General features: G+C 37.6%; 1 protein-coding gene across 1 annotated transcript in view; it reads left to right on the top strand.

Moving 5' to 3' along the window:
• The window catches only part of pappa2 (pappalysin 2), a 66158-nt gene that overhangs the window by 19092 nt on the left and 24401 nt on the right, over nt 1-22665 (top strand). Inside the window, exons 7-17 of the mRNA XM_008432917.2 lie at nt 985-1138; nt 1398-1590; nt 2401-2534; nt 5599-5781; nt 6387-6690; nt 11011-11139; nt 11244-11329; nt 15940-16136; nt 18289-18399; nt 22140-22275; nt 22422-22596. Of these exons, the coding sequence (XP_008431139.1) occupies nt 985-1138; nt 1398-1590; nt 2401-2534; nt 5599-5781; nt 6387-6690; nt 11011-11139; nt 11244-11329; nt 15940-16136; nt 18289-18399; nt 22140-22275; nt 22422-22596 (1802 nt within the window). The remainder of the gene's footprint in view (nt 1-984; nt 1139-1397; nt 1591-2400; nt 2535-5598; nt 5782-6386; nt 6691-11010; nt 11140-11243; nt 11330-15939; nt 16137-18288; nt 18400-22139; nt 22276-22421; nt 22597-22665) is intronic.

Here is a 22665-nt window from a genome sequence, read left to right as displayed (position 1 = left end):
GGAATTTGACATAAAAATATTTAAGAAGTAGGGATGCACCGATATGAACAATTGATTGGGATCAATATCTGATATTAATATTGCTGTTATGGCAGCAGTTTGCCTAACCTTTTGACACTGAAAAAAATACAAAACCACTGAAATTGCTTCTCTGCTGCAGTTAAACATCCCACTATGAGGGAACAAGATGGAAATAAATATTGGTTATATGTATGTCGGACTTATCGAACTGATACTGATATGTAAAAAATGAGCTAACTTTTATAGAGATGTTACTACTGATAATTGTGCTCTATATCTAGTATAAATGCTACAGTTTTTTTAGTCCTTAAAGCTAGAGATGCATCGATCTGATAATATCTGTATTGGTCCTGATATCGAAAGAGATTCTGGATCAGTTATTGGTGACAATGTGCCTGATCCGTAAAGGCAGATCTATTCAGTTTAATTCTATGCATTGTGCTTTGATAGACAAAAACAAAAGGTTGACTACCTTGGTTAGATGTGTGTGATAAATAATAAAGCATGACATCAGTTTCAGTTCCTTTATTATTTTTTTATGCAAATAAAATAAATAGGAGTATTGCTCCTATAACAGCACAGACTGAACAATGTGAAGCTGTTTTTACATGTTTGACGAAGCTTGCGAAGCTATTGGTGTATTTATAGGAACTGTACTGGTACAGCCTCATCAAATGAAGTTGTAATTCAATAAATTAATGTCTTTTTTTAAAAAAGAAAGATTTTAAGTCAATTCAGCACTCTTTCTCTGTATCAGATTGGTATGGACTGATACTACGCCTCAAATATCTGTATCGGTATCGGAAGAGAAAAAAGTGGATCGGTACTTCTCTAACTAAAAACCACAACCTGTTACACCCACTTTGTTGATAGTATCATTTCACAAACTCTTTGGTGCTTAAGTCTATCTTTTTCTTTTATTGCCACCACATGTTCATATTAATCTTTTATGTGTTTTGGCAGGAGACAACCCCGTCTATGGAGACAGGAGATCTGTGTGCCGACACTGCACCAACCACCAAATCCAAAACCTGCCATGACCCTGAAGCTGTCAACGACACATGTGGATTCACCATCTACCATAACACGCCTTACAGCAATTACATGAGTTACACAGGTAGATGGAGGAAACAAATGCTTATAACAAAAAGCACCTTACATGTAAATAACATGTGGGTTATGCATTTTTGCACAATATATCTTGCAAACCAAAGTTATTTTTAAGCCTATTACATCTGAATAGGACCTGTCATTTAGACTTATTGTCTTTTTAACAAAGATAAAAAAATGATAACATTTAGTTATTTGAAATGTGTGTTTGAATCCTATGTTGAATTTGATTCTTAAAATGTACTCTTTCAATCTCCCCACATCAGATGACAACTGCACCAACCACTTTACTCCCAATCAAGTGGCCAGGATGCATTGTTACATTGATTTGGTCTACCAGAAGTGGCTGACGGACAATCGGCCTGCTCCTGTCCCGCTTCCCCCCATGGTGACGGGCCAAAGCACCAACTCTGTGTCTATATACTGGCTTCCACCAATGAGAGGGTCACTTTTTCAAAGGTATTATAGAGACTTTATGTCATAGAATCATCATTTCTCAATCAAGCTTGTTGCTCACGTTCAGAGAGAATTTTTATGGATATGATAATTATGCATTTAAACAATTTGGGAAAACTTAGATCTTATGGATTTGTAATAGTATGAGCGAATATTTGAGTTAAATAGAGGCACACCTGTAGATGTATTTAAAGGCAACACCTCATGCACACTTKTTTTTCCATAGCTGACATTGCTGAAAAATCTGAAAGACTGCATCTAAATATTTGATAGTCAAGATATTATGACTATAGTCTGGGTTATATTTCGCTTATGATAAAGCAAGTTCATGATCCATAAGATGATATCCAGAACAGTTTAAAAGGCGATTCTATTATAAACAAAGAACATTAATATCTGACTTTTAAGAACGTCTCTCATTATATTTCCACCTTGCAAATAGAAGCCACCTTGCAAATAGAAGCAACTTTGCTAATCCTTACTCACATAAGAGGCTTAGTTTGATTTAACATCAAACTTGTATTTTTTAATGTAGTGTATGTAAATATAAAATTTTTACTAATCTGGGGCCAAAAGAGCCATTTTAACCTGTGTCCGTTTTCAACTAACTACTACCCACCACAAACTATAAATGGATCACTTTTTGAAATATTTTAATTATAAAGGAGAAAGTCTATATACAATGCTCTCAATTTGCCCTGTCAACCTGTAACTAAATTAATCTATTTATCATCTTCTACTCAGATGACTCTATTGTATGGCTCAGGTCCAATATTCATTTAACACGTAATCACAAAGTGTATATCCTCTTAGCTCCTCGTTTCGTGTGCCTGGCATCGACTGTGGAAACTGCGAGAAAGACGGCGTCTTCCACCAGTACGCCTTCCAGGCCTCGTCACCGCGCATCTGTGACACGTCGGGCTACTGGACACCTGAAGAGGCAGTGGGTCAGTCAGAATGACGTGTTTGGGTCAATGAGCATCTGAGCGTAGGAGTCATGCCTTTTGAATGTGTTTCAAATTCATGGGCTGGTAGTTGTCATTAAAGGTTAATAGCAATTCTTCACTTCGCAGCGGGATTATAAACAATAGTGGACATGAAAAATCACCAGAGCTTCATCAAAACAGATTGTATTTCCATATTTCCTTGTCCAAACAATGCAGTGCTGAAAAGAAAGTTTATGTTGCTAATGAGGCTTATGGTCGTTTCTATTAATCTTTCCACTTCAAAACTACAGTTGACCAAGGTAAACACTTCCTMTGTTGTTCTTTTCACTGTAGGTAGGTATTAAAAAGCCAGGAATGTGGTAACACCAGTTAAATTTCTGCTTCAGTCTCGTATTTCTGTAGAGCAGGTCAGCTTTTCCTATCATTCACACACTCTTACACAATCACACGGAGCCTTGTCCTTGTAAATTCTAGGTGCGTGCAAGGCTAATAGCTCCTGGAAGAGGAAAAAACATAAAATCATTAAATGATAATAACCCTCTGCTGCAGACTTCTCGCTCTGTGTCTGTCTTGATTTGGCCAAAACGAGAACAAGGACTCTTAAAGGTACATTGCCTTGCAAAAGGATTAAAATTTCTTGAACTTTTTCACATTTTACCGYGTTAAAAACACAAACTCCAATGTATTGTATTTCAGTTTTATGTGATTAAATTGACTCTGATTCCTCTAAATAGAACATAGTGCAATCAACAATGAAAGAAAGGAAGGAAAGGAAACACAATCAAATTAAAAAGACACAATAGGGAGATTGGAAAAATGAAATAAGCAGAGCAAAAAAAAAAAAAAGAAAAAAAAAAGAAAAAAGAAAACCCCAAAAACCTGAAAGTACAAACACAATAACACTTTTCTTCTCTTCCATGGAAACTCTACACAAATATGTGGAAATCCTCTGCTGGAATTTATGCTTTGAAAACAATCGGCAAAGAGAAGCGGGGGATTACAGCTACCCCTTTCGCTGCAGGATCATAATGATGATAAAGAGTCAATTAAAGTCTTACACTAAACAGAGGCATGCAGGTAACTGGAGACAGCCAGTCTGTCAGGTTTCCTCACTTCCTTTCCACTGTGTCCCATAAAGACGATGCCGCTTAAGGAACCCGCTGGGATGGCCAACATGACCTTCAGTTTCAGCTGTAAGAAAAGAGAATAGTATAAATATAACCCCTACAAAGTGTCTGTGTTCTTGGCTCATTTGAGTCCGTTTTATGCCTTTTATTTTAATGCCTGGTGTCCTGTTGTGATGGAGCATTGTGGTTTATGAAGTAAGCTGAGTTCCTCAGGGCTCTCAGTAAAAAAAAAAAAGAAAAGCCCCAATAGGACACATAGCAGGCTAAGCTCAGGAAGACTGTAGTTAAATAAAAGCTCATTCAAATCGAAGGTTGCTTATATATGTGTAATATAAGTGTGGAAAAAAGCTGGGAAATTACGTATAGTAGTCTAAATTTCTTAAAAACTTGCCATTTTAGTAATGGTGTAGATACTTTTGAGATTCATTGTAGCTTTTTTTGGAAATGGAAATACTGTTTTCAGTAATTCTTTGGCTTGAAATTGTAATCTTTGCTTAGATCCAAACTTTTCTTTTGAATAAAATTGTCAGGTTGTTCATTTTCACAAGAACCTGATCCCATTTCCAGTTTAGGTTAGATTTCCCCTCAAACCGCTTGTTTACCTATTCTGAATTTGGAAATTCTGCAGACCACGAAGGTAGCAGAAAGCTCATTTACTTCAAACCAGCCCATTTTAGTGTGGTTAGGGAACAGTGGGTTTTATTATTAGCTAATTACTTTAGGAATTTTATTTAACCCCCTTTGGTTGAACCTGGCTGCTTCCAAATCAAGAAAATGGATAAAAACCTCAAATGAACTTGACCTGACTTRCATGCTGATGGAGCACTTTTGAAAAATTTTAGGTGTTAATTTTCAGTTATAGAAGCTTTATCACTGTTATAATTCAAGATAATAAAAGCACAAAACCATAAGCATCCAAAGAGTGTGTGTTCACAGATCCAACTACTGTAAATTCATGTCTTCTCACTTCAATTTGTACTATTTATTTTACATAATTTACACAGAAACTTGATTTTCTTATTCATTTATTTTGAATTTACTATTTCAGCTCCATGTTATGTGGCATGCAGGCTGGGAAAGGAAATGAGATTCTCAACCGGATAATCTTAACTAAAAACATCGTGATTAACCAGACCACAATATTCATTAAAAACACTGTTAAGCTGTATAACTTCATCTGACTGCTTCCATGTAAACCAGAAAACACTTAAAAGTAAAACCTTTATGGTTTTATGTGCATGAACATCTTAAGAATATAATGTGTGTGTTTTTTTTAAAGAAAGCTTCATTGTTTTTCTTTGAAGTCAAAATATCTGTTGTTTTGGGTTTACTGCGTTTGCAGTTCTGATGCTGCAAATATGTAAATACGTTCAGACAGGACATAAGTGAAAGACATATTGCCAGTAGCTTTATTATGTGTTAATATAGAAAGAATATTGGTCTATTTCCTATATAGTTTACTGTAGATCTTAATTTTGTGAAACAGCTTTATACTAGTACCTATTGCTAAATTTAAATTCCAATCGCACGCTAGTCAGTTTTTATGGGACAAAGAGAAATTCTAGAAACGAATGAGAGTTCAGGTTAAAGTCTGACAAAGAAACTCTCTCTAAGCACTTTTGCATTTTAATGATGCAGAATGGACAGTTATTGGAAATCTTCTTTTAGGTTGCACACAATATATTTATGTACCTTAAGCACTTCTTATATCTACTTCAACATGCTTGTCAAAGTTTTGACTTTTAACATTTTTATGTTTTGGAAATGATTTTGTGAAAACTTTCAGTTTGATAGACTGACAAATAAAACCAAATAAAACCAGAGGTTTTGCTTGTAACAAAACAAAACGTGGAAAAATATCATTTGGTATGAAGACTTTTGGGAGTTACCGTATGGTGCATCTGCTTGTTTCTACATTACGATGTTTCTGACCTCAGGGCCRCCAGATGTGGAACAGGCTTGTGAACCCAGTCTGCAGGCCTGGAGTCCTGAGCTCAGTCTCTACGATGCCAACGTGACGTCGCCATGCCCTGAAACAGAGGGCTGCATCCTAACTCTACGATTCCTGCACCCTGTCGTTCCACACGGACTCACACTATGGGTAACCTATACATCCACGAGTAAGTGTTAGCAGATAACTAGTATGTTCAATTTGTGATTTTACACAAACACATGCTTGATGTTTTTTTCTGTGAAGTCAACAATCTTGACTTTACTTGCAAATCTGAATGTTTTTCAAAATATGAGCATAATATGTGTAATTTCACTTATCTTTTAGTGTTTTTAGAAATTTCTTTTAGGATCTTGTAGTTTACTTTCAGGGGGAACTTGCTTGCATAATGACACTAAAGTATGCTGGTAGTTGCTTTGAATGTTGTCATTTTAAGTGGAATCCATTACCAGATTTAATCTGTTGTAATTTTCTTTCTGAAGGGGGATAGCAGTTTTATTCTTAAAGTTTTTGTTCACTTGTACTTTAACAATCAGGAGCTCACCAAACTGTAAGATTTGAACAGGGCAAACCTTTTTTATTTCTTTACAGACAATTTGTTTTTATTCTTTAATCATTTATACTACTGGAAGTGTTCAGTATTTTAAACAATTCTCACACAAGCACATGAGTCTTCTAGTTTTACACAAACCGGCAGTAATAGTTTGTTGCTTAAGACAAATCAATGGCACCTAAATAGATGTGTTTGTCCCCACTTCTCTTCTTTCGCCTCAGGCAACCCTTCCATGTCCAACATTGAGCTGATTACAGATGTGGGGAATAGCATTCACCTCGGACCACAGCATGTCTTCTGTGACATGCCCCTAACATTGAGCCTCGACACCAACAACGCTGCAATATCGGCCGTCAAACTCTCCACGTTTGATGAGAAAATGGAAATCGATGCAGCCATGTTGTCTTCAGGCCCTAGCAGCTCTCTTTGCTCCGGCTGCCAGCCTGTGCAGTTCCGAATTCAGCGGCAGCCGGCATTTACCAGCAAATCCCCTCCGTCTCAGATGGGGCAAACGTTCACCGACAGGTAACGGCTCAATGTTGGCTCATCCAGCAGGTTGTACCCAACCTGATTCACTAKAAATGTTTGTTATTTGATAATAAGTTCTGTATTGGATGCAACCAAAGATGTGTGGAATAAAGAACGAGGACCTGTCGAGCATGATGTGACCATCAACCAGAAATTAAATGCATGAGTATGTATTCCCCGTTTCTCACCTCTCATTCTGACCAAAGACTTCAGCATAATTTATTTCTTTTATGGGTGAGACCAGCCCAAAATAGTGCATATGGTGGGAAAAGTGGAATTAGATGGACCTGAAATGGGTGGCATCACCTTTAGCCAATAAAGTAATAAAGAAAACAATCCGGGAGTCACAAATAATGTCAAAGTGACCTGACAAATTCTACTTTATGTTAAAATATCAGACCCTCCTGAATTCAAATTTCTGTAATTGAGACTTCTGTCATAAAAAATTTTGTAACATGAGCTTTAAAGCTAATAATTTGTCCAAAGTAGGTCTGCAGTTATTAAGAAGGTAAAATTGTAAAACAAAAATCTAACCTTATTTTGCATTTTCTAATGCCCTTGGCCTCTTGGTTGTTTCTTAGGATGTTTTCACACCTAACAGTCCACTAGACTGGGTTTGATTGGGGACAAAAACTGCAACATTGGCTACATCTCCTGCTGGTGCAGTTTGCTTTTCCCACTGCACTGAGTCAACTGATCCAAACTAATTGAAAAAAAACCCCAAACTGTTCACCCCCTCACCTGTGGTGGCGCTGCACTAAAGACTACTGAAAGAAGCAACATAAAAACCTCCAAAGAAGACATAAGCCCAACTTTCTTCTTCACAAAATATAAACAAAAAGGAAGTAGCGCCAGATTTTAGCAGTTGTGGGATTTCACTTGACGAATTTCTCCCTCTAGCATTAGACTCTTGCATTTTTTTTTTAATTGTATGGTGTTCACTTAATTCAAACCGAGACCTAGGTCTTTAGGTAGGCCAGAATTTGCTTTTTTGGTCTGCAACAGAGTCTGATTGTGCATTCACACCTCCCAGAACGAAGCGGACTATCTAGACAAACGGACTAGAGTTCTATTAAAACGGACAACCAGGGCTGGTGTGAATGCACCGTCAGACTCAGTCAGTTTAAATGAGCGGCCATGTTTTGGTTGATTTGAAGTAGTAGCTTTTTCATTTTTGGATGATGATAGAGAGGTGCTCTTTCAGATACTCAAAAAGTGAGAACTTGTTTGAAGCTTTTCTACAACCTTCTCCCTGCTGTGTCCCTGTTCTCTTCATGATGCTATTTATTTGCTAATGTTCTCCAACAAACTTCTTGGGTCTTTGCAGAACAGCTGGATTGATACTGAGATTAAATTACACCCAGCTCACTCTATTTAGGGACTATTGATTGGGCGAACGTGGAAGGGTAGTATCTTGCTTTGGATTTCAATTAGGAGTATCAAAGTAAAGGGATCTGATTTTTTATTTGATTAAAAAAAATAAAATTACATCTTTTTAGGTCTTTATGACAGTTGTGCACTACTTTTAATTTGTCTGTCTCATTCAAATCCCAATTAAAATAAATTGAAGTTTGTGGATGATGCATCCACAAACTTTTGATGCAATGTGTCAAAATATGAAAGGGATCAGGAGGTTTGAATACTTTTGCAAGGCAGCATATTTATAGAGAGTCTCTTGGATGAATGACTTGTTTTGCAAAAGATAGCCATGGCGCTTAACGGGAAATACCAAAATACTCTGTATTTTGGTATTTTGCCATTACTTGCCTGTTGCCAGTAATGACTAAGGTTATATGATTAGCTATGAAATATTAGCAAAAATGTGGAAGAAGTGCCAGCAGATAATCTCACGCACACATTATAGTCTGACATGTAAGTAGCTCACGGGAAAATATGAAGAGAAAGGAAAAAGATATGGCCGTAAGCAAATTCCAGTGCGTATCGGAGTGTATGTGTCCTCAGATCTACTAATCTGTAGACATGTCTTTTAAAAGTGTTTGGGTCTGGTTCTGTTTAAAAAGCTCAGAACACAAATGGTTCCAACACGGGGATGCCGTGTGTAGCTGATCCAAATCTGTTTCAACAGCCATATACTTAATCAAAAGCTTGCTGGAGTTTCAGGCTGACTTGAATCAGTTTGTATCCTGTCTCATATTGCGGGGTGTCCAAACGATTACTGGAATCCAACTACAACCACCGCAAGCTTTGCTATTTATTTATTTTTTTGTTGTTTTTTCAGGAAATACCCTTCACCCGAAATATATGACTTCTTGGCTGCAATGCTTTTTCATACATTAAGAGCTGGTATAAGTGTGTGGATATGGCGTCTGTAGCACATGATTGCAGATCTGTCGATTTCAAACGTGTGTTCTGAATTTCTGAGAAGCTGTCACCRTTTTAAAGGGCAGGCGAGATGTTAGATGCGCACGGCTTCAAAAACAGCTTATTTTTCAGAGAACACGTCTTCTATGTTACACAAGCTGCATCTAAGTGCAAAAAGATGCAAGGACCGGCGGGAATTGAGTTATGTGGGACTGAAGAGGGCAGAGAGAGGCTGATGTGAGGAGAAGGGAGAGCAACAAGCTTGAAAAATAATGAGAGTGTGGGATAGTGGAAAGAGACGGGGAAAAAACAATGGCAATTAGAAATGATACAGGGAGAGAGGAAGTCGTTAAAGAGACGTGTCGACAGAGTGCTGGGAATTTTTCTTTTTTTAATTCCTTCTCTGAGATCACTTTTTTTTTTTTTTTATATACAACGCATATTAAAGTATCAGAGATCACTGACAGAGTCATGCCCTGAATCCAGCTCAAATTTATGAATGAGTTTTATYCTTTATTAATGCAGGCAGTTAGCTAGATGACACATTCAAAAACATATTTTATTCCATATTSAAATCCAAATTATTTAAAACTAARATGTCTGTCTATAGCTAGTCTTAATCCAATAATAAATCAAGGTGGAAAAAAAAATCTCTGGTACATACCCCTTAGAGTGCAGTAAAATAACACATTAAAATTGACCAGAATTACATGTTTTCTTAAGGGTTATTGCATTACATTTCTGACTTGGATMGAYGGGTAAAAGTGACTCTTCTGACTTATTTAGTAAGCTGTTGAATTTCTGTGTGTAACATAATTCAGTGCAGTTAGAGTTAATTGCAAAACTTGATAGTAAAGTTGATTTCCTGCTTCAAAAACGTTGCTTTGAGCTATTTATTTGTGATCACCTGCTTAGGCAGCATTCTKGGAAGATCTGAGCCCAGTTTGCAGATCATTTCACATGATTCAGATATGATGTCTGATCCTATTTCAGAGTGTTTGTTTGCTACAAACACCCTCAGTGAAAATGTTTTTTAGTTTATGTGGTTTTTTCCTACAACTTTAGCGTGGTAGTTTGTCCCAAATCAAAAGCAAGTTTAAACAATCTGTCTTTATTTGTTGAATAGACTAAATAATCACAGTGGTTGGRAGGGGGAGGTAAAGAGAAGAAGAAAGATAAAAAYCACTGTAAAATAGTGTGAAGTAAATTAGTAATTTTTTCTCATCCATTATTAATAAAGGAAACTTTTTAWAAGATGACAAACTGAACCCATCCTGGGATACTGGGGTTCGTGACTTCAAGTTGGTTCTAGACGCAGTATATTTGTGTCAGACAAGACTCTCTTTATAGGCACTGCCCACCAACACAGATCAATAATCATCAACTGGAGTCACAGTACTGTTTGGCTTTAAGGACATTGTACACTGCAAGGTTACAGATAGGGAATACAGTAAGTTTCACTTTTACTGCTGCAATATCAAAACCTTTTATAATCCAAATGACTCAGACAGACAGCATTCATTGGGAATAGTAGAAAGTTTTCTGCCTCGCTCATACAAAAACAAAATCTGGCACTAAAACCCACATATTGACATTCATTTTTTATATTTCTCTGTAGATACGATCAGTTTATGCAAGTCTTACTTGTTTAAAGAACATAGCAGGTRTAAAAGTTTTGAAGATTATTACACCATGCAAAAGTATTCACACCCCTAGAACTTTAACATTACAATCACAAACTGTAATGTGTTTTGCTGGGAATTTATGAGTATTTCAAAGTATTTCCTATTTGAAAAGGCTGGYGTCCTGCAACCTTTGGGTGCATCCTTACTCCAAATTACTGAATTCTTACTTCACCATTTAGCATTAAATACCATCAAAATTGCAAAATGAGGAAAAAAATTCAAGRAGGACTAAATTTTTCAACAGAAATATTTAATATTTCAATAGATATACATAGAAAAAAGTTMATTTGCCTATTCTTATGTTTTTCAGCTCTGTTACGCAGGGAGTGAAGTACCAGTACACGATCCAGGTGGAGACCGGCCGCCTCCTCAGCTTCCCCTCTCCGCCTCTTGTCTATACACCTGGACAGGCCTACTGTGGGGACGGAGCCATACAGGGGTCTGTGCTGTTCACTTGCACAAACTTTGGTGACCGGTTGAGTATTTCCAATAGAGAAACAGCTGGAAATGCTGCTGCTGATGCTGCTGCTTCTCCCCCCGCAGGGCAGAGGAGTGTGACGACAGCAATCTGTTAGATGGTGACGGCTGCACTAAGAAATGCCTCAAAGAGATGGGCTTCAATTGTGTTGGTGTGTACACAATTCAGAAAACACATTATGTTGTATTGCGTCTTTCAAAGAAAGTGTAGCCCTTTTACGATGTCCCACATTAAAATCGCCAACCTCGGTCGTACATATTAAACTTAAGCAGCACATAAACTTTCAGTGTGAAAGAGTAGTCACTAATCTGCCAAAAAGCTCTCATTTGTGCACGCAGCAGCATTTAGTAAGAGCTATTCTGCCAATCAAATTGCATTTACAAGACATAAAAGCTTCTGGCTTGAGTGGATTCCACAAACCATTAATGCAACATCACAGCAACATAAGGGAAAACAGATGAGGCAAGGGGTAAAATAAGCAAGATTTTGGTTTGTTAACTTTCCATGGTTTTCTTTGAAAAGCATTCTGACATTAGGTTGGCTAAGATACATCAGTGAAAAACACTGGTTAGCTTGAAAACACACAGCTCCGTCTGCAGTCAAACGTCATGTTTCTTTATTAATGTTGGTGTTAATCTGTCTCTTTACTTCTGATAAATGAAACTTGTGTTTTCAAATATCAACTAGTKAGTCGGATAAGATAGTTGCATAAAACGGCTWAGAATAATAGTTACGTCTTTGACTGTCATGCCTTATCTGTAAAGAATGTTTCTACATTTTCGTCCATTACGCAACTTTTTTAGCCTCACCAGGTCACAACTGAAATAAAAACCGAGGCTTTTGTCTGACATTAAAGCTAGGTCATGTCTCTATCAGCTTTTCACATCTGCAGACGGCGCTTTGAGAAATAGCTGCAAGTTCTGAGACAGAACTTTACAGGATATAAAAATGAAAAGGCTTAAACCAAGTTTTGAGGAGGTTCTGTCACGAGGTTTGTGGGGTGAATCCTTTTTTTTTTTTTTTTTACACTAGGTCATATTATGAATTTGTCAACAATAATCCTCTCTGGCAAATTAAGGCAAACAAAAGATTCCTTTCTTGATAAGATCAGACATTAGGCTTAGTGAAACAAGTCATCAGCCCCTCTGTTCTACCATGTTCCTTCTCAACAGATTTAAAATTTATCTTCCATATCAAGGTATGTTTGCCCAGATGCTCTGCTTTCGCCAGACGCGCTATCTCATAAATACTTCAAAATGTTACAGACTATGCACAGATCAGCTGAGATCAAACAACATATTGCTTTTATTTCAAGCTTTGTGTTTGTTCCACTGGCAACTGGGCGGTAGTTATTCATACATTTTGTAAGGGATTATTTTATGAGCGCTTGTTACAGGACTGAAAAAGGAGTGAACAACACTGATCTGAGCTATTTTATTGCAGCTCTAGCTGAACGTTCAGGGCTGTTGTCATGTTGAAAGGTTAACCTCCTCCTACRGCGTTGAGGGTGGTTTGCTGTGTTACTGTCTTGCCACCCACATGTTGCTGGTAGGTCACAAAGTTCAATATTGAGCTAATCTGGTCACAGCTTTGTAACCTACATGGTTTGTGACACACTCCAAATGGATCGTCTTTCCGGCTGGAGAGAAAAATGTGAGATTTTGGGCAGATTCAGCAAAAGTCATTCACACTGAAGGCAATATTCTGCTAAATGTTTTAGCTGTATGACACAAGTTGATGGGTTTAATACATAAACATTTATAAAAACCTAGGATTTAGACTGAAATTGATATTTTTAAAATAACCTCATAGTTAGGAAGTTGCTGATTGCAGGGACTAATCAATAATCTTTCTGTATATATATTTCTATAAGCAGTTTTTAGTTATTGAAAACATGAACAGTAAAGGTTTAATATGGCTATCATTAGACAGGTTTTTAAGGAATAATTCAGTATCAAAATCTGGAACCATTTAGAAGTAGTTTGTTCTGGATTTAACTGTCTTATTGTCCAAAAAACAACTTGGTGCGTGTTCAAGATTGTGTCTTATAAAGTTTGTTAACGACCACTTATTCTGTTGTTATATACGCAGAATAACAGTCTAATTTTAAAGGCTGTGTAAACCCCAGGTCAGGTGGTTGAAAAGCTGTAAAACGTACCAAAAACATGCAGCAAAACAAGTCAAAAGACAAACAAAATATGCCGCAAAGAGTGGCCCCGTCATCTGTGAATCCACCACAAGACAAAAATGTTTTGTGTCTCCACCCTCATGCATGCAAACAGACCACAACAGAAGCTTCACGACAAAACACAAAAGGGAATTTAGCCAGAATGCTTCGGAACCCCAAGGCCGAAAACTCTGTTTATTTTTTACATTAGGTCATATCATGAGTTGGTCTGCAGTCATGGTTTCTGGCAAAGAAGCAGATATGAAAGATTACATTCCAGATAAGATCAGACATTAGGCTGAGCGAAGCAAGTCATCAAGCCCTCMGTCGTATCATTTTCCTTCTCAGCAGATTTAACATTTATCCTCCATATCAAGGTATGTTTGCCTAGACGCTCTCCTTTTGCCAGAAGCTCTTTCTCATAAATGCTTCAAAATATTGCAAAGACTATGTACAGGTCAGCTGAGATCAAAGAGCACATTGCTTTTATTTCATGCCATGTATTGTTTCCACTGGCAGCTGGATGGTAGTTATTCATGTATTTTGTAAGGGCTTATGTTACGAGAGCTTGTTACAGGACTGAAATTTCCATCATCCAGTGAATTTATTTGTCAGGGGGAGAAAAAGAAAAAAAAAGTTGAGGCAGACCCATCAAACCTCCCCTCCYCTTGACCACCGTCTCACAACAGGCCCTGCCATGCCGTGACTGAAACTATTACATCTCCTGTTATACAATAAAAGACATGACTAGGAAGGAAAAAAAAATTGGCAACAACAGATTTTTGCAAATTTCTACTCTTAAAACCAATTATTCTGTTTAACATCTTAGTCATAGACAGAATATTTGTTTGGGTTTTCACTTACCACATTTGTTTGATGGAGTTAACTCTCACTATGCTATTTTCCTGTTCGTAGATCAGAGACCTTTCTTTGACTTGTATCAAAGTACCTTCTCTGTCCTGCATACCTATATATCCCGAGGTATTAAGGGACACATTAGCGTTTTCGTCTCACTGTCTGACATTAAATTGGACTAATCCTTTTGTGGTTTTGATTCTTTGTTTCTTCTTATTTTCTTAAAACTCTGAACTTTGCAAACATTTCTTTAACGTTTAGAAGCACTATCTACAGTTGCTAAACTATAAACGCTCAGCTATAAATGCTAACCTGTTTGACTTGGGCGAGATGATAAATTGYCTGTACCACTTGTGTAAAACTTTATCTAGTCCAGCGGACTCCAAAGTACTTTACACCACATTTAGTCATGCACAAATTCATCCCCTGATGTTTTGGGTATTCCCCCACAACCTTCTGACTACAGTTTGGCCTATTCCCTCTGACACAGTTGGTGTAACTGAGTCAAGCTTGTTGGCCACCTTGCTTTCCCACAAATGAAGAAAAGCTTTAAATAAAAATTATTTTATTAATCTTAGCTGACCTGTAATAGGAAAAGTTTGATCTGATTTAATGTGAGACATTAAGAAAAAAAAAATCTTTCGTGACATTTAACACACTGCAAGTAAAATCTTTTATTTCAGCTGCTTACAGCAGCTGTCCATTTTGGCTACCTTTAAGCTCTTTATGTCATATCACCTTGAAAGTGCCTGAGTTTCCCAGGGTTGAGCAGTATCTTAGCTGTTTCAATTTTCTTTTAGACAGATCTCCGATGCCGTTTCTGGGACTTCCTAGAATCAATTGTCTAAGAAGTTCCAGAAACAACTGATCATTGGTACCAATGAGACTTTTATTTTTTTGTGTGTTTTGCCTAATGTCTCTGTTGCTTGAGATTTCTAGAGCCACTGCCTCCTATCTTCTGTGTCTAACAACACACAATATTTTTTACTGGTTTGCCTTCACATGTTTATCTGTCTGAATTTGGTGGTCCCTGAACATTACATCCCCATAATTCCCCACCATTCTTGGTCTACTGTGGTTAATAAATATGTTGCTCAATATTCCAGCCACTGACACCTTGCCCAGATGTGAAACCCTCCAGAYTCTTTTGCTCTTGCCCTACGGTTCTGGTATTTTACTGCCCCAATTAGTGCCTCTTTTCTGTCCTTGGTCCAGCTTACTCTAGTGAATTCCCAAAAAGTCTGTCAAGAAATCAGGTAGATTTCTGTTTTAGACACAGAGGAATGTAGTTTCTCGTGACTCACTTTGGTTRTGATTCCTTTCAGAGTACAATGCGTTTCTTTTTGCATTAATGAGTAGTTTCATTTCTTTTCCCACAGACACCCTAAGGTCAACTGAGGCGCCGTCAAGATGAAAATAACAGGCTAGGTCACTGATTAAGTTTCTGTTTGTTAATATCACAAAGTTACGGTAATCTCTGATAAAGAACCGAAGTCAAAGTTCATGTCTTGCCGTAATTTGCAGCCTGTTGACACCAGAGGCACAGTTGAGTTGGTGTGGCTGTCATGTGGAGTTGCCAAAGAAAATACCAAATAGATTTGCTCAGATTTGGTTCACTGACAAATAGATTTGGATGATGGTCTGACAGTGGGAGAGAAGTGTACACCTTGCCAGATGAAAAGAACAGGCTGTGTATTCTTCCATAAATCGTCTTCGCTTTCTTTCCTCTGTTCCCTAAGGTGAACCTAGTCAGTGTTATGTCTTTGACGGCGACGGCGTGTGTGAAGAATTTGAGCGGGGATCAAGCGTGCAAGACTGTGGTTACTTCACACCTTTGGGCTACACAGATCAGTGGGCTTCCAGTGCCTCCGCTTCCCACCAGGACCCCAAACGTTGCCCTGCAGTTGCTGCCACAGGGGAGCCATCCCTTCCCAAGGTATAAAATAGAAGGCAGAAATTGTTCAAATCCTGATTTTTGCAAATCCTTATGCAATGGARGAGCTRCAATCTGAAATAAATAATCCTGAAAGTATCCTTTTTATAAAAAACAAAACAAACTTTTTGTTTAGATATTAGTTTTCAAGAGATAACACTGGATTTTTGTGAGGGRCAAATGTCAAAAGGACTAAAGATATTTTAAAGGAGTTGTCCTCATGTAAAAATAAAATCTATATTGAACATCTTGACATGTTTTTCATCKTTGCTATGCGGCAACTGTGTTATTGTGATGCGAAAGGAAAATGTTTGTCAATTTGTGAAGGCAATTTGCATTTACAATCTTCAGCCCTGAGTCAACTTTCACAAATCCATCTTTACATGCAGAGCGTCACTGCATAGTAATTTTCAAGTCTTGCTACAGATTCCTAGATGARCTTATGATAGAGCCACTGCAACGCAAGAATGTGTTTTGCTGTCCTCTATTATATTTTTACTCTGTTATTATCCTGATGTAAGTTAAACGTCCTTCCACATTTAGAAGTTTGCTAAAATCCTAAGGTTTTCCTTCAGGCTAGCCCTATATTTAGCTAAATCCATATTTCTGTCAGCTCTGAATAACTTCCTAAGTGCTGCTGATGTAAAGCCTCCATAAAGGATGATATTGACACTACCATGTTTAAAGTGTTGGCAGTTATGCAAATATGAAAAAACATAGTTTTTATAAGAATCACATACAGTAGCTTTAAGGACAATTTCTTTTTTTTTTTAACTTGCAGTTTTTTGCCACAAGGTCACACATAAAACAATGCACCTCCAAAATACAATTGAGGTTAGGTAAGTTTAAACAGAGGTTCTGTTGAAGTAGCACACAAAAACAACCTCCTAGGTAGTTTTATCACGGAAGGATTATTGACCTCAGAGTTGGCAAAGAGGCGACGCTTTTGTACCACAGTGTTTGTAAAAGAAAGGAAATGCAATAAAGAACAGGAATCCAAGAGTCATGAGTAAAGTCAGCGTGACCTATCAAGTCCTACCTTATGATAAAATGCCAAACCCTCCTGAACTCTGATTTCTGTAATTGAGACTATTGACACRAAGAACATTATTCCACCAACAGCTGAATATGGAACATAAACAAATGTTATTTTGGGACTGGTTGGATGGCAGATCAAATCTAGTAATATGAGCTCTGCAGCTAAATATTTGGCCAAGAATGTGAAACAAAAGTAGGCCCGCAGTAATTAAGAAGGTAACATTGTGAATGAAACCTGGTTTAGCTGTGTTTGACAAAAAGTATTTGCTTATTTGCAGAGCCTTGCAAAAGCCGTTATGMCATTGAACTTTTTCTACAACTAGTCACTTAATCAATGTATTTTATTGGGACTTTGTGGGATAAAGTGACTAAAAATTTACACAAAATGGTGAGGTAGAAGGAAAATGATTAATTATTTTATAAATTTCTTAAAAATAGATCTGAAATGTAACCTTAATCAAGCCTAAGTTTAACCCAGTAGAGTCATTTGGCTTCAGACGTCATACAATCGTTATGCAGAGCCAGAGTTGGACTCCACAGTGGTCTCACAGGTTTGATAGAGGAAATGAGGGAACAAACTGTGTCATGAAGATAAAGGAACATGGYGGACAGGCTATGGATAAAGTTGGGGAGAATAAAAATTAATAACTCAGGCTTTGAATAACTTACAGAACTGCACAGAAACTGTAGATATCCAAAGCTCAAATGGGAGAATGTGTCAGTAGGACAACATCATCCTCAAACAAACAAACTATACAAAAGGGCCTTTTTATGTTAAGATGGCCCAATCAAAGCCCAAACATTAATTTAAGATAGTTTTGATACTTCACTTCTGAGTGAATACTTCAGTACAAATGTGTRTTTGTTAAAATTTGTGTCTATTTTCTCTCAGTGTCACAATTAAATAATACTTTGCTTAATAAAATACATTGATGTTGTTTTTGGTTGTAAAGTGACAAAATGTGAAAACATTCTGCGGGTTATGAGTATACGTACAGAGATCCGTGTAGCCATTCGCAGAGGTTTGCAATAATACTCATTGAGAATGAGGGCATTTTAAGGTGATTGAATAATTTGCTTATTTTCTCTTGTGTCTTGTTCTGCCTTTTGTGTGCAGCTTTGTAGTTTTCAGCACCTGGAGGTGAACGACAAACACGGTGATGCCTGGTTCCCATGCACCGCCCAGTCTGACRCAAATAACGGCCTGGAGCACTCTTACTGGATAAAGGTATGTACATGTTACATGTTTACCCATCCACTGAATGACTGTGGGTGGCTAATCTACCTTTAACAGCTTTCCACTRCTTCTTACAATAGACTGAAGGGATTGTTGGCTCAAACCTCTGCACACGCACATATTTTTACCGTTCTAACAATTACATGATTCATACCATGCCTTAGTAACAATAATTGCATATTTTTCAGGTCAATGGTAAATCGCGGGTTCTAATGATGTAGATAATTAGAAGTCATGACTAACTCCCTACTTATTCTCTATTTACATTGTGTCCTTGTATTTCTTTGCTCAGASGACATTAATCATCTGAATCCCTTTARTAGCAATCACTGGCTTTGTATTAATAATAAAAAGAAAAACCAAGTGTTATATAATTAACTCATTCTTCTTAATTAGAGAACAAAARGTTTCCTCTGTTTTTCCAATATGGACAGATGAAAGAACAATTGTTATAAAAAGGATCAGAACTGRATGTTTAATCATAATATAGTTCGTCTTTATAATTAGAATCCTTTTATTAAATGCTGGGGGATAATAAATACATTTCTAATGAATATGAATACTTCAAATATAATACAGCTTTTGTTCTCATTAAAAAGGCATTAATGAATAAAAGGTACTTGTTATTTAGACAGAAACTGATTGAACAGCATGCTCAGCGTTTTATTCAGACAGTCCAGTCCCTTGCAGAAGTATTCCAACTCCCTGAAATTAAATTGAACAAACCTTGTTTTTCAYTGTGGTGAGTCCAAAGCTTATTTTCTAGATGGGCCTCTGGCGTTAGTGTAACTGCTAAGCTATCAGTTAGCAGCAGCAGAAAAGATGGAAATTTAAACCTGTGAAATTGGCTAAAGGGGTTTGCAGTGACTCAGAGGTATTGTTTAAATAGTACTGCACAAAGCTAACTCAGAGCTTTCTGAAAGTCCAGCAGCTTCTCAATCAACAGYCGTATATCAGACTGACTGAGGAAATGAGGAAAACAGTGGCAGTTTGCCACAAGCCATGAGGGGACAAAGCAAACAGTTGGACAGAGGTGCAGTCGCTGGATGTGATGCACAGTACCATGTGTGGTAGAAACCTAACATTGCATATTAATCTAATCAGACCCTCCTTACTGTGAGACATGGTGGTGGCAGCACCGTGGCTCCATTGCAGCCTCTAACAGTCTTTTGTTRGAGCCTGCAATGGTGACTGGGGCAGAGCAGGACTTTTCCACACAAAGCCAATATGTAGCCAGATAGCTGAGAAAAGTAATACAGCTTTATGTGTTTGGGCCTTTCATTCACATGAAAGTTCAGTTTCATACTACTAAAAATGACAACGACTCCAACCGAAGATCTGAGAAAACTCCATATTTGTGTTTGTATGTGTACAAAGGAAAACCAAGATTTAGGGTCCCGCACATTACAGTTTGCGTCAGATATTGCACCAATATGTCCACATGCTTACTTTGACATGATTCCCAATCGACATCGTCTAGTATTTTAATAACTTTAAATTCTAAAACGCTATTTAAACCTCCTGATGCCATATTTAATTCCTACCAGGAAGTTGTGATGTTTTGAAGGTCATAGGTCTTTGCTTTGCACTACACTGCCCCCTATGGGTTGGGCATGTTCTAAACAACGCACAGTGGCGTATTTGAGTAGGTTTATGTGGATGAAATCTTTTATGAAACTGATCCCATGTGTATGATTTCTATATTTTTTAAACAATGGGACGGGCATATTTAATTTTATAAAGATCTGGCTACTAGTATACAAGGCCTAAATCTTAGTCAACTGTGAGAATGAAAAGCYACAGTCAATATCCAAATGCAATTAAGAGCGAAACTTGAAATCTGATGTCCTTATATCCTCTCCATTTAATATGACTAAACTTCAACTAATTTGCGAGGAATTAGCAAAAATATGAGTCTGTAGTTGTCCAAATCTGGCAGAGATACAAAGAGTTTAACTGTCACTSTTACTGCAGTGACAGTTCCACAAAGTTTGATGTTGAGAAACTGAATGCAAATGAATGCAAACCGTTTGAGATTTTATTTGTAAGGCAATAGTAAAAAAAAAAAAAAAAAAACCAAACAAACTGAAAACCATGTATTATTATTATTACTTTTCTTTCATTTCGCAGTTTTGGATGGATCCTAAAACATGTGAAAACGTGATGGATAATTCAGACGTTTGTCTAGTTTATGTATATATCTTTTTGTTTTTTAACAGTTTCCTGTTTCCACCACCACAGTTAATATAATCAGCGGTATGGTCCTAGATTTAGTGCTGGCCAGCTGCTCGTTTCACTGTGAGCTCTCACAACCTTGTCTGCTCTTCTCTGGACTGCAGGGTCCTCTACAATTTTGGTTCTTTCCTTATTTGCACATACTCAGTCATGTTTATCCTTTGTCTCATCATTTCCACTACTTTGCTGAATGTCTCATCTTTCCACCGCTGCTCTTTTTTATGGAGGCCCTCTTTATCAGACACTTCCCTGAAGCCTCAAGGCTCAAGGCCATCTTGAAAATCCTTTATTAGAGCACCTGTGTCTGCCAGCAGCTCTCCATGAAATATCTCCTTTTCCTTTAGGTTCCTTCTGTCTGAAGGAGCTCCCTCGTCTAAAATTTCGGGTCTGGCTGTCTGAAGAGCATCCCTCAGCCTTTCACTCTCATCTTTCTGCGCCAGCTCTATAAAAAGAAGCTGTCTCAATTAGCTGCGTTTGTTTGGAAGAACCTTCGCTTTTCTACGAGGCTCTTAACGTTTTCTGAAAGTAATATGCTCACTGAATTCCTTTGAGGATGACACACAAAGTCTGTTGACTTCAAAAGGATAAAACTCCATGGTGTCTTCAGAAAGATGAGGATTAAAGTCAGTCTTAATTTATTTCTGCCATATTGTCTTGTAACACAAAGTAATCTACACAGCTAGGAAACTTGATTTTGTCTGGCAAACCTCATTGTGTTGAAAGATCCAGTGATGACCTGCTCACACTGTACTGTCACGGCATAGTGACAGTTTCAACATATATGTAAAGAAAAAATAATTTTTTWAATAAAAATTACGAACTGCAGCTTTMAAGCGAATGCATATACGKATGCATTCACCATCCACATACACCATACATATACTGTATGCTTGTGTCATAATTCTGCCTCAGGAAAACAGATACTTATGACTTACTAATTTAAAGTGTCAAGTTTTATCAACTTACATAAGTCAAGTATCAATGAGAAACATCCCATATTTACATTTAATTTAAAGGTATTGCTAGTAGGGCTGCACAATATATCTGGAGTGGAGTCATTTCTAATATATGTTAAGAGTTATGAAGTTGTATTTGTCTTTCTAAAGCAATATTTAGCCAGTCGGACATAATCTCACGGCAGCAGGAGCTCACATTGGACAGACATAAATAACATTGCCGAAATGTCTAGAGGACATATAGAGCAGGAAGCACAGATTATGAGTGGAAATAAAAAGACAAGCATACATCACACCTGATATCGTCATCGATATATTTACCAATATTATCACCATGAGGATTTTCTAATATTGTGAAACYSTCATCGCCTTACCGATAACGCTTTACTCATCTTTACCAGCAGTGCCAATAAATATGTTAATTTCTCCATAAATAATGAACACTACACCTACATCTGATATTTTAACCAACCAATCAACTGCTAATGACTTATCTCTACATGGTTTCCTCATCCTGTTGTGGTCATACCACTGGACCAGGTGGGGTTCCTCCATCCTGGTGTGGCTGCTTCTGTTATGGTTTACTTGGCCTCGGATGGTTCGTGGTCTGGGGAGCCATGGAGGAGGACAGTCACCATTCTCCTATCTGATGCAAATGGCAAAAATCACTCATTAGGTACTGATCTTTATTTTTATTTATTTATTTTATTTTTTGCATACTGCAKGTTACAGTTGAGCTGTTGACCTTAATTATATTGTATTCCTGGGATTAAAATCAATCATAAATTGRCACATTCAGCTGAAACCTCTCCGTCTCCCCAGGCACGCACGTCCCCTCATGCTATCGAAACCCACTGGTAGTGAATGTGACCCACGACCTCTCTCAGCCCTTCTTCCTCACATCCACCGTTATCCTCCTCTTCTCGTCGCCCTCTGTGGCASTGAGAGCGGTGGCTCTGAGGACCTCCTGCCACTTCAGCACCTTCGCCCTGACCGGGTGCGCATCAGAGGGTGGGCTCTCCCACTACTACCTACTTAACACACAAACACACACACAAGCACGCAC

This window comes from Poecilia reticulata, linkage group LG17 (assembly GCF_000633615.1).
Source record: "Poecilia reticulata strain Guanapo linkage group LG17, Guppy_female_1.0+MT, whole genome shotgun sequence".
Lineage (NCBI taxonomy): Eukaryota > Metazoa > Chordata > Actinopteri > Cyprinodontiformes > Poeciliidae > Poecilia > Poecilia reticulata.
Note: the sequence above shows the minus strand (reverse complement) of the source record. Positions and strands in the feature narration are given on the sequence as shown.